Source organism: Gossypium arboreum, chromosome 1, assembly GCF_025698485.1.
Source record: "Gossypium arboreum isolate Shixiya-1 chromosome 1, ASM2569848v2, whole genome shotgun sequence".
Taxonomy (NCBI): Eukaryota; Viridiplantae; Streptophyta; class Magnoliopsida; order Malvales; family Malvaceae; genus Gossypium; species Gossypium arboreum.
This window is the reverse complement of record NC_069070.1, coordinates 23,382,249-23,399,234: the sequence shown is the minus strand read 5'-3', so window position 1 is coordinate 23,399,234 and position 16,986 is coordinate 23,382,249. Positions and strand designations below refer to the sequence as shown.

Sequence of the window (16,986 nt, the reverse complement as noted above, 5' to 3'; positions counted from 1 at the left end):
TATTCATCAATTAAACTAATTCCTTTCAAATATCATTTTATCTAAACACTACAAACTACTTCACAGCCTTTGACATTCCAAGCTTCAACTCAAAACCCTAATTCCAACAACTTTCACAATTAGGTCCTAAAATAAATTTCTATGCAAATCTCTTCATAAAATCATCATATAATGAAATTAAAACCTTAATTCCATGATAAATAATCATAAACTTTCAGCACTTATTCATGGAAACTTTCAAAATTACCCATGAAATCAAAAACTAATGAATTAAACAAGTGGACCTAGTTGCAAAAGTCTCGAAAACACAAAATTTACAAGAAATAACCAAGAATTAAGCTTACATGTAGTAAAAATATGAGAGACCAGCTTAAAAGAACCCTTCAATGGTGTTTTTTACTGGAGAGGATGAAGAAAAATGAAGAAAACTCTAGATTTTACCTAACATATCATATTTTACAATTTAATTTTTACCCTATTTCCAATTTTGCCCCTTGTTCACACTTGATTTTTATTTTTCCTGCACACTCATGCCGTCCAGCCCAATAATAGGTGTTTAATTGCCTATTTAGTCCTCCTTTAATTATTACTAGAGTTATTTAATCACATTTCACAATTTTGTACTTAATTCAATTTAGTCCTTTTTACCCAATTGACTGCTGAAACCTTAAAATTTCTTAACGAAACTTTAATACTAACTTACTAACACTCCATAAATATTTATAAAAATATTTATGGCTTGGTTTATGAATTCGAGGTCTCGATACCTCGTTTTTATCTTATTTAATCTACAAATTTCTTTTAATTCATAATTTCACTAATTCGAAATTATTTCTAAAACCACACTTAACTTTTACTTTCTAATATCTAAACTCATATGTCAGATTTAGTGATCTCAAATCACTATTCCGATATCACTAAAATTTTGGGCCGTTACAATTTTCCTTGAAGAAAGTTACATATATGACTTCAAACCTTGAAGTAAAGTGGTACTCGAGGAGTTTTTAGGAAATATACAAAACACTATGGAAACGGTTCTAAAACCAACTCCTAAAAATAAACCTGCAAATGATCAGTAGTATAGGAAGGCTCATCGCAGTGAGAGGTCTCTCGTAGGCCTGGGTTCTTCTAATCTGGCGGAAGTGTTTTTAACCCTAAGTCTGCTGAATAGGAAAATGATGACCAACTCACATATGTCGAAGTGATGCAGAGTGCTGATTCCAAGATCTAGGAAATAGCTATGGAAGCTGAGATGGACTCTATGTATTTCAACTCAATGTGGGAATTTATAGACTTACTGGAGGGGATAAAACCCATAGGGTGTAAGTGGATCTATAAGAGGAAAAGAAATGCAAATGGAAAACTGGAAACTTATAAGGCCAGACTTGTATCAAAAGGTTATACTCAGAAACAAGACATTGATTATTAAGAAACCTTCTCTCTGGTTTTCATGCTCAAGTTAATCTGCATATTAATATCCATTACGACAACTCTCGATTACGAGATCTAACAAATGGATGTCAAGATAGCGTATTTTGATTGACTATCTTGAAGAGAGCATCTACATGATGCAACCCACCATATATATAGCTAAAGGAAATGAGCATAAAGTTTGCAAGCTACTTAAATCCATAAATGGACTTAAAGCAAGTTTCCTGCTCATGGAATCAAAGATTCAATCAAACATTCAAGCGATCGAAACTTTTGGATTTGAGAAAAACGTAAATGAACCTTATGTTTATAAATGTTTAGGGGTTGGAAAAGTTTTTGTTCTTGTTCTATATGTCGATGATATTCTACTCATTGGGAATGATGTAGGGACATTGTCATTGTTTAAACTATGATTAACCCAGCAGTTTAACATGAAAAACTTCAAAAAATCTATTAGGTATTCAAATCTTAAGGATCGAAAGAACAAAGTGATAAACTATCTCAGGTTTTATACATAGAAAAAATATTGGAGCGTTATACAATGATCTATTCAAAGAAGGGAAACCAACCCTTCATATCGGGATTTCATCCCTCTTTAAAGAATTATTTTAAGAAAATGGAAGAAAGAGAGAACATGGGAAAGGTTCCTTATGCTTTAAAAGTAAGAAGTCTCATGTATACTATGCTATGCTATACACATGCCAAGGTATTTGTTTTACAGTAGGATTGGTAAGTTGATATCAGGTGAATCCAGGACCAAGGCACTAGCAAGCAGTTAAGCATATGCCCAAACGTTTACGGAAAACAAGGGATCATATGCTTCTGTATTTTGAAAGATACCTTACTTCTATCGAATATACTAATTCTAACTTCCAAATGGGTTAGGATTTGAGGAAATCGACATCTAGCTGTACTTTTGTCCTAAAGGGTCAGTCCATAGTCTGAATAAGTGGCAAGCAGGACTACAATACTAACTTTACTGTGGAAGACCAAAATATGAGGTATGACAAAGATATGGTACTATAACAGTGCAAATATAACTAAACCTACAATAAACCACTTAAGGATAAAACACATTAAGGGAAATATGAGTGTTTGACGAAATAGTGAATATAGTAAAAAATCGTAACTAAGGACAAACCTTAGAGATTTGTTTAGCCAAGTCTCTTATAGCTAGAGAGAACTTTGGTAAACATATGGAGGGCATAGGAATGTGAAACATGAATCATCTACTTCATTAGGGAAAGTGGGAGACTGTTGGATACGGTGCCCTAAGTGTAGTATTTTCATCTAAGTACGCTTATAATTTTTTAGAACAGATTGGTTAATAAAACAAATTCATTGATTACATTAATATACTTTGTATAAAAGTCCTCACATGGTTTTTGCACGCAAAGCAAAATGGAAGAAAATGTTGCTCATTGGTTGTATAAATGTTTAACTAATACCAGTTGGTATTACATGGTTGGATCGTAGTACGAAAATACAACTTGTATTAGTAGACAAACCTAAGCATGTCCTTAATCTAATAAAAAATTAGTAAACTGATTAAAAGACCAATATTTCATCAATCAAGTCCAATTGGGAAGATGTCTTGTTTTGGGCATCGGAGCAGATGACTCCTAAAAGATAGAGACATAGATGTGACTGACTAGATTGACAATACATTGAACATGACCCAAGTAGAATAGACCTTGAATTCGTTTATGGGTTTATTCACTTGTGACGTTCATAGTGTGGTATACCTAAATCCTGAGTGGATGGCAGACTATGTATGCGTAACTCGTATACTTTGATGTAAGTAAAAGTTTGAGTTCAAATATATAAGGAACTAAAAGCCGGTGCGTTGGGTGTATGGCTTCTGTAGTATGTAGTGTCATTTACAACATTGGAATTCACAGCCAAAACATGGGTAAATGATATCCTCTTATTGGCATTACATGCTTGATAAAAGTAAACGTGGTCAAGGGTCGTCCGTCTTTGTGATGGATGACTTGATCACTATTTGACAGTTATTGACTTGTCATGAAGGAAGATGTAATGATTACAATGAGATAAAATAGGATCATATTAGGAGAACAGATATTATCCCAAAGAGATCAAAGATATCTTATGAGGGTAACACACTTATGAAAAGGTCATTCGACGATCACTGAGTAGTTGCTTTCATAATGGTATGTTGTTGGGGAAAACTCAGTCACGGTTCTATAATGGAATAACTTCGTGACTAAATAAGTTCATAATTAATAGGAGAAAAGCTAGAACTTAATAATAAATAATTTAAGCCTCAACTATACATGTCTAATTGGTCCCTTCGCTAGCTCATTTAAAACATAAATGAATTGCGTATTTGATTATAAATGAATGGAATGTATAGGAAAAAAGAGATGGGAAACATTCAGGAATTATTATGGTTTTCTCCGAAATAGAGAAATGGAATCATTTGGGAATGAATGTAGGTTTCTAAAAATAGAAATGAAAATGGAAATGATACATTTGCAATCTTATATGGATTACTTAAAAAATGATCAGAAGAATGAGTTTATGTTTTTGGACTATTTTAATGCCTGAAAATAAAAATAAACCATTTGGTCATAGTGAAAATGTTGAGTTGTGAAATATTGAACATATTTTCTCAAAATTTTATTATGGGTAAAATCGTCAAATTTTTACCAGAAGTAAAATCGTGAAAATTTTGTTGGGGGTAAAACAGGGATAATAAATTTTTTTATATATAGATATTAAAGTTTATTTTTAGAAATAGAAAAACTGAATCGAGTTGGATCACATTGCAGAATATTGGGTTAGAAAAGTAGCCAAGAAAGTACTCATAACTGGACTTGATGTGCGAGAGGCCCAAAAATCCCTCATGGACATGAAGGGGGTGGAAACCCTAGTAGGAATACAAGAGTGTGTCATCCACTCTAATCCTATTCTAAGTAGGATGTTGTTTTTCTATTTGAAATAAACCATTACAACTCAACAAGGGTTCTACCTTCTATCCCTATAAATAGATGGCAGTGGTAAAGCTATTAACACAACTTTGATAGATTGTTATTCTGCCAAAAAGTGAAGAGAATTTATTCTCAACTATTACATATATTTTTCCAGAATAACAATTCTATCGGTTTTATTAAGAAGAGAGAATTTTCGTTTTCAACCCCAAAAGAATAGAAAACTTTTTTTATTTCTGTGTTTCAATTCAATTGATTCGAGCCCACACTCAAAGTAGTTTGTGGTACGAGAATAGCAGAGAAGATCATTTGGTTGAAAGTTGAAAATAACAAATGTCTGCTAAGCCGAAAACAAAGGTACAAATTCGGTTAAGGTCTATTGCTATAAATATCACAAATCGGGTCAGTTTTCAAATTTTTAAATTTTCACTGTGCAAAAAAACCATTTTCAAACCCAGATTTTTTCCAACACTTACCTTGTTTGTTTTCTGTTTTCCTTATAGATTGTCACGTTGTAGAACTCATCAAGTTGGATAGTCCTGAAGCTTACACTATCCTCAAAGCAATGGTTATGCAATTATTTTAAGTCTAAGGTTGTGAAATGTATGTAAGTGTATTGGTGTAATCTTTAGTGTATAAGAGTCTTGATGAGTTAACAATTTGAGATGAATATGGTATATGATGATTTTGAATGTTGGTTATGGCATGTGATTGAATTAATGTATAATTTGGCAATGTTTGAAGCTTTTGGAAAGGAGAAATATGAACATTTTTAATCTTGTCATGTTAAAGTTGGTAAATTAAGATAAGTAAAATAGTTAAGTTGATACCTAATTGAAAATAGTATGTGTGATTGTCATGCTTGAGATATGTGTTAGTTTAGGGTTGATTTTATTCATTTAAGGTCATGAAGGTTTTGATTATTTAATTATATTTGTATGTAAATGTTTAGTGTGGTTAAATATGATTGACATAATTAGATGGATACTTGGGATCAAATAGGCTTAAATGATGAATGGTTGGAATGTGTCTTATTCTTGATTTATTGACATTCATGCTTAAGTCCTATAAGTTATTAATGTGTATAATGTGTATAAGGGTATGTATGTGTTTTAATTTGAAATTCGCAGGTATGTTCAAGTGGGAATTGCAGAAACAGTAAATTGTATCATGACGTTGAGCGATTGTCGTCACAATGAGGCCTACTTAGTAAGTTGTGCCACAATGAGGAACCCACTCACATTGCAACATCAACCCAAAGTTTTGAAACTTCTTATAAAGGAGGATATTCTACACACAAATTTTGAGTCAAAAGTTGACTTGAAAATTTGAAGTCAAAATTTATTGATAAATTTGAAAGAAAGCTACAATCTTTGAAAAGGTCTTGAATGCAAAGGAACCTTCCTTTTATTCTTCTCTTCGACTTGACTTTGATCCAAGACTTCCTTTTGAAATAGGTTTGAACCTCCTTTCTTCAGTTGAATTTGATTAGAAGGTAACTTTCTTCAAAAATGACTTTTTTCTTCCTCTCTAGAGTTGAACTAGATCAAAAGACTACTTTTTCTTTAGAACTGATGTGACGTTCTTTAGAATTTCTTCAAGTTCTTCATCTTCTTCAAAGAATTTTGCATAGAATTTTTGGGCTTCTTGAACTTGTCAATGTGTAAAACGACTTAGGGTGACCCTTTTTATAGTTTCAATTACATGAATAAAATAGAGTTCTTGTAAAATTTAGCTCCTCTATTTGATCCAATCACATGAATAAAAGAGAATTCTTGTAGAATTTAACTACTCCATTTGATTGTTCTATAAAAATTCAAACTCTTTTATTTATTATTTATCTCTTATTAATTTAATTAACTAGAGATAAGATAATTATCTACTATTATCACTTAATTGTTTTATTTTAATTAGTGATAATATAAAATTTTAATATCTATCTCTTTAATAATTTAAATTAATTAGAGAAAATTATTATTACAGATGTGATGACATCATTCTTATCATGGTAACTTTAGTTTTGATCAATAATAATTTTAACTTTGGCACGTGACACCCTATCTAAAAAAATTCTTAATCTACAGATACGTTAATCAAAGAGACGGCCAACTCGAATAGAGAATAACATTGGTGAGAGTTGACTTCAACCAGTCGAACATTTTGTAGAAAATTATGGTTACGCAGGAGATACAAAATTGTACAAAATTGGTCAAGAAATTATTGTTTTCTACTTTGCACGCCTTCGAAGCCATTGCAAGTGATTCCGGGAGGGGGTAGGATTTGGTTTGGGAACTCATTTGGAAGTGCCTCAAAGAGTTAGGCAACACCTATGGTTGTTGACTAGATCAATTACTTACTAATGGTGAAATAATTAGGAGGGAGATGATGGTAGATACTAACTGTAAGGGCCCAATTTCGTCCGTCCCAAACAAAAACCAAAAAATAAATAAATAAAATAAAAGTCCATTTACAAAAAAATATGACCCAATACATAAACCCAAAATAAGAATAAAATAAATAAAACCCAAATTACAAGCCCAAATTACTAACCCAAGCCCATAAACTAAAGTTTTTAGAAAACCTAAAACCTTAAGTCTCCCTTTCGTGCCGTGCCCCACCACGTCGACGTGCTCACCGCTCGAGGCTTGACACACCTCTTGCCACTCTTGCACCAAAATGGCAAGGCATGACTCCCATCGTTGTCGTTGACCTCCATGGGTACTTGTAAAGAGAAAACGAAAGAGGAAAAAGAGCAAAAACAATGGAAATGGCAGAAACAACAGAAACAGCAAGAAAAAAATACAAAAAAATAAATATTGTGTAATATATGGCTATAAAAGCCATAACAACGGATGTATTATTTACACATGAGAGCAACCAAAAATAGAATACAAAGAAAAAATTTAAAGGTGATTCTTTTATTTTTAAATCTATTATTTTATTTTATAAAAACATAAAATAAAAAAGGAAAAGATTAAAAAACTTACCAGGCCGCTTCATGTTCCACCACCGCAAGTGGACAAGGACACCGTCTTCAATGAAGGACGGCTCTTTTGGCATGAGACCTCCAATTGTCTTTTGTTCGTCAGAGGCCACATTGGAAAAGAGGGCTGGAAATCAAACAGTCCCTTTTGTGTTTTCAAATTTTGGTCGAATTTTAAGGGTTTCGGTCTTATATCTAAGTTTCCTGTGAAACGAAGATAAAAAATGGCTTTTTTTTTACAAATCCGGCCACACCAGAGGCGACGACCACCATCACCGATGACAGGTGGCCATGGTAGAGCGCCGATGGCCCAATGGCTGGATTTAGGGGCGATTTCAGAAAGAAAAAAGGAAGGGAGAAAGGCTTTTTTTTAAAGGGTGCGGAAATGATTTTTTTTTCTAATATTTTTTTTACTTATATAGGGCACTTAAACGACGTCGTTTTGTCGTGGTCTTAAACGCCCCAAAACGATGTCGTTTTAGGGCCAACCCGATAACCCGACACAGATTCTCATAGGGTCCGCGTGTTTTTAAAGGGGAGGGTCTAATTGTTGCTTTGTCCCTTCCGCTTTTTTGCTATTTTTCAATTTTTTCCTACAACTTAGTATTTTTGCCCTGTTGTTTTGTTTTTTGTGCAATTTAGTCCCTCAACCAATGTGGACCCATTTAGGGAAGGACACGTGTAATATGGGTGGTTTAATACCCCTTTGGTTCCATTTTCATTTTCGCGTTTTAATTTCATCCTTTATGTCCCTTTTTTATTTAGACATCAGATTTTGTCGGACTTTTAATTTAGTCCTTTATGCCCCTTTCCTTATTTATTTTGCGATTTATGCTTTAAGCTTTGCTTAAATTTTAATTTAATCTATTATATGGTTAGCTTTGCTTCTTTATTTACTACATCATTTAGTTAGCACTTAAAATTTATACATTTTATTTTTATTTATACATTTTATTTTTATTTATATATTTTATTTTATCAATCTACTATATCATTTATTTATACATTTTATTTTATTTTATCCTTGTTATTATCATTATTATTTTATTTATTCATATTAGTACTATGATAATAATCATAACATGATTATCGCTATCACTACTATAAATTGATTTTTTTATTATCATTATAGTTGCATCGATATTATTCACTAGTATAACATTTCTTTGGTTTTTATCTTCTTATTTTTCTTCAACTGCTTATTTATTTATTCATTCGTTTATTTATCATTTTAACGTCATCATTTCAGTTTTTACCCACTATTATTTTATTTCATTTTTGCTAATCACCATGCCATGTTTCATGTTCAAATATATTCATCCGTTTTACTAGGCCTAAACATGTTAAACAATATATCATTTTAAAAAGTTATATTCGTTCCACCTAACACATAGGAAATATTTAAAACCGAATCAATGTTCATTATTTTTGGGATTCGAGGAGTCGTGCTCCTAACTTACGAAGTATGGCAACTTCTTAGAACCGAAATAACCGAATATTCTATTTAAAATAAAAACGAGATTTAAGTAGAGATCAAATGGTGATTATTCTTGTTTTCGAGAGTTCAAAGTGTCATGTCTTAACTTACGGGGCATGATCTTTTCTTCTCGACTAACTTGAAATAAGACCTTTAGTTAAGCGATTTTAATAAAAAAAGGAACATCATGCAAAAAGGGACTGTATTTTAAATTCTTTTCAAGCTTTCAATTTTCGACATCAAAACATCAAGTAACCAGCTAGGTACCAATATTGGGCGTTATGTGGGTGCTAATCCTTCCTCATACGTAACTGACTCTCGAACTCATTTTCTTGAATTTTATAGGCTAAAAAAATTATCTTTTTAGTAGAATCAAATCTTTTATCATGATGATTAAATTTTGAGGTGATCTAATTATATCTAATAAAAAAAATCGGTGACGACTCTATTTTCGTTTTTAATAAAAGTCAATTTAAAAAAAAAAAGTTTCATCAGTAACTGTAATCATTGTGGTGCAAGGATTGAGACAAGTCTCCATGCTGCAAGGGACTACAACTTTGCTAAAGGTCTTTAGGCTTCGCTGAAGCCAAGATTATTATTTTTTCTCTCTGCTTTTCAATGAAAGGATTATCTCTATAATCTCCAAAAATGTAGGCTATTTCAATATCGAAGGAATTCCTTAAAATAGTGGTGGATTATGGTGTTAAATTCTGTGTGTTTAATTAAAATTTTCATAATTTTTGAAGGTTTAATTAAAATTTTTAAAATTTTTAGAGCACTTAGTAATATTTTTTAAAAAATTGAGGGGTTTAATTGAATTTTTTAGGGGCTTAATAATAATTTCTACAAATTCTGAAAGACCTGGTTAAATTTTTCAAAAATTTTAGGAGGTGTAATGAAAATTTACAAAATTTGGAGAGGGCTAATTAAATTTTTCATAAATTCTAAAGGATCTAACAACAATTTTCCAAAATTTTGGGAGGCCTTGGAATGCCTTTTTCTCCATTATTGTTTGGATGCTTTGGAAGAGTAGGAATGGATTTATATTTTAAGGATCACATAAATAAGATAGTGGTTGTGAGTCTCAGGAACTTCCAGAAATCAAGTAAAATGTAGTGCCATACTGTTGAGTCTGTTTGTTATAAGAATTGGAGATCTTCGAGAGTGGATTGTCAATCTAACTGAAAGTCGTATGCTATAAATATATTTTTTTTAATTTTATATTTTTAAATATTTTTTATTTTTTAAATTTTTTTTTTGTAATTTTAAATATTTTAAGATTTTTTATGATGATATTAGTAGTGGAGTCATTATGTGACACATGACAGCATATGATTGACTGACCAATTTTTTAACGTTCAAAAGATTGAACCGAGGACGTCTAAAAAATTGGACTAAAAACATTTAATAACGTTAGGACTTGAAATGAATAAAAAGAACTTTAAAAATCAAAATAAGAAAAGTTATATACTTTAGAGTCTGAGGTGTACATTAAGCGTATAAAAATAAAATATATTAGTAAAATTATATATATATGATATATAAAATTACTAATCTTATTTATGTGTTATAATTTTCCTATTGAATTGAGTACCCACACGATTTTAAAATTTGTTATTTATAATATTTATGAAAACGGAAAAATTAATTGTTTTTAGAATTCGCCAGCAATAAGTTGGTGAGGATTCAATCAGTTTATCCGTAAATCAATAAAGATTAATTAAATCGGGTTAAAAATTAATTAAACTCACTTTTAAATATATATATATTTTTTATTTTCATAAATTTTAATAATTTATTTAATTAAATCAAACGAACCAGAAATTGATAATCTAATTGATTCAACCACTCGTTTGGTTATGAAAACCTTAAAAAATGTAAATTTATACATAAATAATGTCACATTTGGTACCTATACTTTCATAAAATGTCTAATATGGTACTTAAACTATCAATATATATTTTATTATTGTACATGTACTTTTATAAATTATTCAATGTGGTACCTAAACTATCTATATGTGTTCTATTATGGTACTTGTTGCTAATACTATTAAGTAAATTGCTAAATCAGTTAATAAAAACTAAACATATAAAAAAATTTCACATCATCAAGTCCACATGAATAATATAATATTATGTGAAAATTTAATTAAAATAAAAATTAAATTAAAAAAGAACTAAACACATAGTTAATAAAAAGAAACAAATATTAAACTTACATGAACGTATCTGTACTTTCTTGGATAACAAAAAAAAGTCATTAAAATCAATTAAAATACTATTTTAAATGGAAAATTCTTTTGAAAAGATGACTAATTACTTAAATGGGAAAAAATATTGTTTTAGCTTATGTAAACTTAGTATTTACTTTTTTTTAATTAACCATATGTTTAATTATTTATTTTAATTTAATTTAACTTTTATTTAGTATTTAGCATAATATTATATTGTTTATGTGGACTTGATGGTTTGGAAAAATTTATTTGTTCAAAATTTAGCTACTTTAACAATTTACTAACGTGTTAACATCAAGTAATATAATAAAACACATATTGATAGTTTATACCATATTGGACATTTCAAAGTATAAGTATCACATTGGATATTTTATGAAAGTACAAGTACCATAATAAATATTAAATTATCCTAATATGCCGATTTTTTTTAAAAATTATCATAGGCCAAATTTTGGAATATTTACGAGAATAGGCCGATTTAGGTAAAAACGCTTCTAGCTGAAAGCGTTTTCCCCAGTGTTATATTAAGGTTTCGGGTTGTTTAGGATTTTTAAGATTTTTAGTGTGTTAGGGGTTTAAATTAATAAAAAAAATTACATAATAATTGTAATTATTGAATTCGATATTTTAAATATTTGTATTTACACTAATCGTATATTGGAATTTCATTTTGCAAATCGATTAAAAATCAGAACTAAGAGTACTCGATTCAAATGCAAAACTAGTTTTAAAATCTTTGCCTTTTTTTTAATCTTAGTTTGATTCGATATTTTAGTAAAATACTTATTCAGTGCATTTTTTACGAGATGGGCTCTGAAAATATATCCTGAGAATCCCGGGATATCTAAAATGATTCTGAAAAAATTCCTCGGATAGTGGGGGTTAAAATTTGTAGAGAAAAATCTCTCTAAGGAGGACACACTGTTAGCAAAGTATTGAAAGTGTGTCTAGCTAGAATCGTTTTGGTTGAGGTGGCACTGAAAACGCTTCCAGCTGGACACGCTTTCAATACTTCTGCTGACAGTACATCTTTCTTGAAACATTTTTTCTCTACAATTTTCAACCCCCCACTATCTGAAGAATTTTTTCAGAATCAAATAGAAGGTCATCCCTTAGGCTATAAATGTTACATATTTCAGCCTCTGGTGGCATAAGCCGAGTGTATATCGATGGTAGCGTACATTACCAGTGGGACCTTCACGTGCCAAGTGTTGGGATTCACAAAGAATTCCTCGGGGATGACTTCTCAAATTGTCGGATCCTCGTATGGTGTCCATTTAAACTAATATTAACGTGATAAAAACAGTAGTTATATATATACTACTAAATACGAAATTGACTGTGTTAAGATTATATAGTTCAAATTTAAATAAATACATACCTCCGCTTTTGATCGTTGATCTAATAGAAGTCGTATATCTTGAAGCTCAGTAAGTACTCCCAAGTGATTTGGAGTATGGTTCCACCTATTTAAATAAATTGTTAGCATAATAATTTTAATTTAAACCAATTTTATCATGGTAATATCTATTGAATTTTACCTTATTATAAGTAGGAATGTATATGGGTAGTTCGTTCGATGACATAAAAATGGAAATTAGTACCGCGCCCATGATTGTAGTTGTAAAAGGTAACCACCAATTTTGATTTTTCCTGGTTGTGTCGCCCAATACATCTTCCAGTACAATGTCGCCAACACGACGAACCCCTAACTGAGTTCACTGCTCCTCTAAAATTGACGATTTTTAACAGCCACCTTAGATGGACGAGATTTCGTGACTTATCCGGCATCAAGATACCCCCAGTGATTTTAAGGATGTACTCCCGAGCATGTTGTTCTCTTTCAACTTCAGTCGAATCCTCATCTAATCCTGCGAAATTTGTTTGTAACCAAGCCATTTTGATCCGAACTCTGTAAATTGTCTTTGGAACCGAACTCAAAAGTTCACCACATACGCCTCCCTAGTCAGCAAACTGAACAGACTTGATGACTACCAACCCATCCACCGATAACCCCAACTATTAATACACGTCCTCCAAAGTAATAGCATACTTGCATCATGAAAGATAGAATGTGTGTATCTCGGGTCTCCACTCCTCTGCCAACGCGCTTATGAGTTTCCATCCAACTTATAGCCTCGACCTACAAGGGTCACATGCCAAAAACTAACTTCCCTTAAGTATGGATTGATTAATAGTGATGGAGGACCGGGTAGATTACGAATATGACATTGTAAAATTTGATCTTCCACCTATTTACATAAAAAATACAAAATATTAAGTTAAAATATAACAATAAAATAAAAAAAATTAAACTTTATCAAAAATTATTCTTACCATTTGCAATTGATTGATGGAAATGTGCTTGTCATCATGACGGAGTAGAGAATCGATCATTGCTAATTGTATAGAACACGAATTAATTTTTAATAAACAATATTTTTAGAAAATATTAATAAAAAATCTAATTTAGATAGAAATAGAATTTTAGTAATAAATTTAGGAGAGAATTTGAGAAAATTTTGAGAATGGTTTAAGAATTTTGAGAGAATATTGTAAACAATTAATAAGGTTGGGGAGGTTGGAAAAGTAGCCATTGGCGGGTAAAAACATGTCCAGCAAGAAGAGTTTTATTGGTGACACGGAGAAAATACTTCTAACTGGAAGTATTTTTTTGGATTTCCCCCTGAGCTAGAAGCATTTTACCTAAATCGGCCTATTTTCATAAATATTCTAAAATTTAGCCTATTCTAATAATTTTTTTTTAAAATTAGTATTTTATGATAATTTTATCCATAATAAAATATTTATTGATAGTTTAGGATCGGACATTTTGAAAGTATAGGTAATGAATGTGATATACTCCCATTTGTAAACCTCGGCGTGTGATTGTCAGTGTCGCAGGTGCGCGTTACTGAAATCAGACACCCCAAATTATTGCCACTTCCATCTAACATCTCCCTCTTGTCCATCAAACATGTTTCTCGTTTTCAATTCTATTCAAACTGATCTTCCTCTGCACTACTTTCAGTTCGTTTCGTGTCTCCCATCCCATCCTTCTCCTTAAAATGTAATAATAATAGCCATTCTTTGGCTGCCCTAGTTTTTCTTTTCTATTTCTGCTAAGAAAATATAAAAGATGATATCAACTTCATCATCCCAAAAGAAAAACCTTCAATCCCTTTTAGCCACTAACCTCAAGAAACTCACCATCACTCCTCCTTCTAATCATGAGTTTGATTTTGGCGATGTTTTCGGCCCTTTGACTCCTCACCATCCCAACCCCACCCTCCATTCACCTTCCTCCATGTCTCCCCCTTCTGCTTTCCTTGGGGATCCTCAAGTTATCCACACCAGGTCCCATTCTTATGTGGGTCCTTCTCCTCGTTACACCGTCTCTTCTTCCCTCCCTCTCCAAATCCAAACTGAAACCGAATACGAAGCCGAGGAACAAGATGACGATGAAGAAGAAGAAGCAAAACCCAAGATTGGGCCTGAGGATTTTGAGATCCTGAGAGTTGTTGGACAAGGAGCTTTTGGGAAAGTTTTTCAAGTGAGGAAAAAAGGAAGGAATGATGAGGATGGTGATGGGCTTTTTGCTATGAAAGTTATGAAGAAAGTAACTATCATTAAAAAGAATCATGTCGATTACATGAGAGCTGAGAGGGATATCCTTACTAAAGTTGTTCATCCATTTATTGTTCAGCTTAGATACTCTTTCCAGGTTCCTTATGCAATTTACTTTCTCTTTTTATTTGCATCTCCATAAAATTTGTCCCTTTTACTACTCTTTCCCTAAATATATTCATGTTATTTCAACTTTCCTAAAAAACCATGTTAAGTATTTTGTAATTCTGATCAGATGATATGAGAAATGATGTTAGTTCTTGTTCTTATGTTAAATACAATTGAATGGTTTGGATTTGAAATATTTGGTCTTTAGGATTCAGCTTGATATCTGATTGAAGATCTGATTTTGTCATGAATTAGACTCTTCCTATTATACAAATTGTCAAAAATATTGAAGGGTTTTCTTTTTTACTTTGAAAAATTCAAGGTCTTTTATGGTTCAGCAATTTGTCTGTTTGAACTATTTATATGAGGACTTAGGATGTTTATCTCACTAGTCATTTCCAATCCATGATTATGTCATGTATTTGAAGGTCATATTTTGTCAATGCTTACAGTTGTGTTCTTATGTAATTTTACAGACAAAGTCTAAGCTTTATTTAATCCTGGACTTTATAAATGGAGGCCATCTCTTCTTTCACCTATATCGCCAAGGGATATTCAGGTATCATGTTGTTTCAACTTCAACTTCAACTAATTTGTCTGTTTGCAAACTTTTATTTAGTTTTGGTTTTTTTTACATGTTTCTTGAATAGTGAGGATCAAGCAAGGTTTTATACTGCTGAGATTGTATCTGCTGTTTCACATCTTCACAACTGCGGCATCGTGCATCGTGATCTTAAACCTGAAAATATTCTTGTGGATGCTGATGGACATGTAATAGCCATGCTCATAACATACTTCCAAATATACATACCTCTGTTCGTGTTCTTATGAGTGTTCCTAGTTCCTGAATCCGTATGTTGTCCCAGGTTATGCTTACGGATTTCGGACTGGCCAAGGAAATTGATGAATCAAGCAGATCAAATTCAATGTGTGGGACAACAGAGTACATGGCTCCAGAAATTTTACAGTCCAAAGGTCACAATAAAGATGCAGATTGGTGGAGTGTTGGGATACTGTTATATGAAATGTTAACTGGTCAGGTAATAATATACAGAGATTTCCAGTATGTATAACTTTTTCAAATTTTACAAGTTTTAAGTTCGAACTTTCTAACATGAAAAGCTGGCTCAGGTTTGATTCGTTTTTTTTATAATGCTTGTTCTTATTAATGATTTATTTCGAGTTGCCTGGTTTTGTTTAATGCACCAGCTTGAGGTACATGTTTCAGATTTACTACTTAGTTGAGCATTTCTCCCACCTGCTATTTCTAATACAAGATATCTGTGAAGTGTCTGTAATCCCTGGATTTTGACAGCAATCAGTATGTGTCTTGCTCTGACTTTTATTATTCTTGAAGTACCTATGTTTGACATTCGTATTTGCACATTTTCAGACATGTATATAGGAATATGACTCCTAATCAGTACTCACACCTAAAGTCCGAGTAGCATAGGATTTGTTTTCTGTCCATCATTACATTCAATAATTATATGATGGAGTGCCATGATTTGGCAGCCTCCATATACACATGCAAATAGGCAGAAGCTTCAGCAAAGAATTATCCAAGAGAAACTCAAACTTCCACCATTTCTTACTACAGAAGCTCACTCTTTACTGAAAGGGGTACGTACAAGTTTTGGTAATGTTATTTTTTTCATCATTTTATCCTTGCTATAAAATTGCAAATGATTCGAAACCTCGTCCCAATCTTGCAGTTGCTGCAGAAGGAGCCACCAAGAAGGTTAGGTAGTGGTCCTGGTGGAGGGGATGAGATAAAGAAACATAAATGGTTTCGGTCAATCAATTGGAAGAAATTAGAAGCTAGAGAAATTCAACCAAAGTTCAAACCAGATGTGAGTGGAAAGGAGTGTACAGCCAACTTCGACAAATGCTGGACTACGATGCCGGCGGATGACTCACCAGCCTCCACTCCAACTGCAGGTGAACATTTTCAAGGTTATACTTATGTAGCACCTAACCCTTGGCTTTCTTCCAAGTAATTAACATTAGAGTGCTATAATAGCTCCTGTAAATCTATTGTTTACGGTAAAAGAAATATAAAATAAAATTAGATTCCTCTCATTGGGAGTGTAATGTGTCTTACCGTTGTACCCAACACTTGTTTTCAAATAACAAACTCAATAAAGTTCAAGATCCTTTCGTTTA

General features: G+C 31.9%; 1 protein-coding gene across 1 annotated transcript; it reads left to right on the top strand.

Annotated features, from left to right (window-relative positions):
• Window positions 1–13,940: 13,940 nt before the first annotated feature.
• LOC108480229 (serine/threonine-protein kinase AtPK2/AtPK19-like) lies at window positions 13,941–16,986 on the top strand. Its single transcript, XM_017783143.2, has 6 exons — window positions 13,941–14,809; window positions 15,297–15,379; window positions 15,471–15,591; window positions 15,687–15,860; window positions 16,336–16,443; window positions 16,536–16,986. The coding sequence occupies exons 1-6, from the start codon at window positions 14,225–14,227 to the stop codon at window positions 16,818–16,820; spliced, it is 1,356 nt and encodes a 451-aa protein (XP_017638632.1). The 5' UTR covers window positions 13,941–14,224; the 3' UTR covers window positions 16,821–16,986.

Excerpts from the sequence above, each read along its gene's own strand:
- LOC108480229 (XM_017783143.2), top strand. The coding sequence starts at position 14,225 with ATGATATCAACTTCATCATCCCAAAAGAAAAACCTTCAATCCCTTTTA. Across the intron at positions 14,810-15,296 it reads AGCTTAGATACTCTTTCCAG|ACAAAGTCTAAGCTTTATTT; the intron begins GTTCCTTATGCA and ends GTAATTTTACAG. Across the intron at positions 16,444-16,535 it reads CTCACTCTTTACTGAAAGGG|TTGCTGCAGAAGGAGCCACC; the intron begins GTACGTACAAGT and ends CCAATCTTGCAG.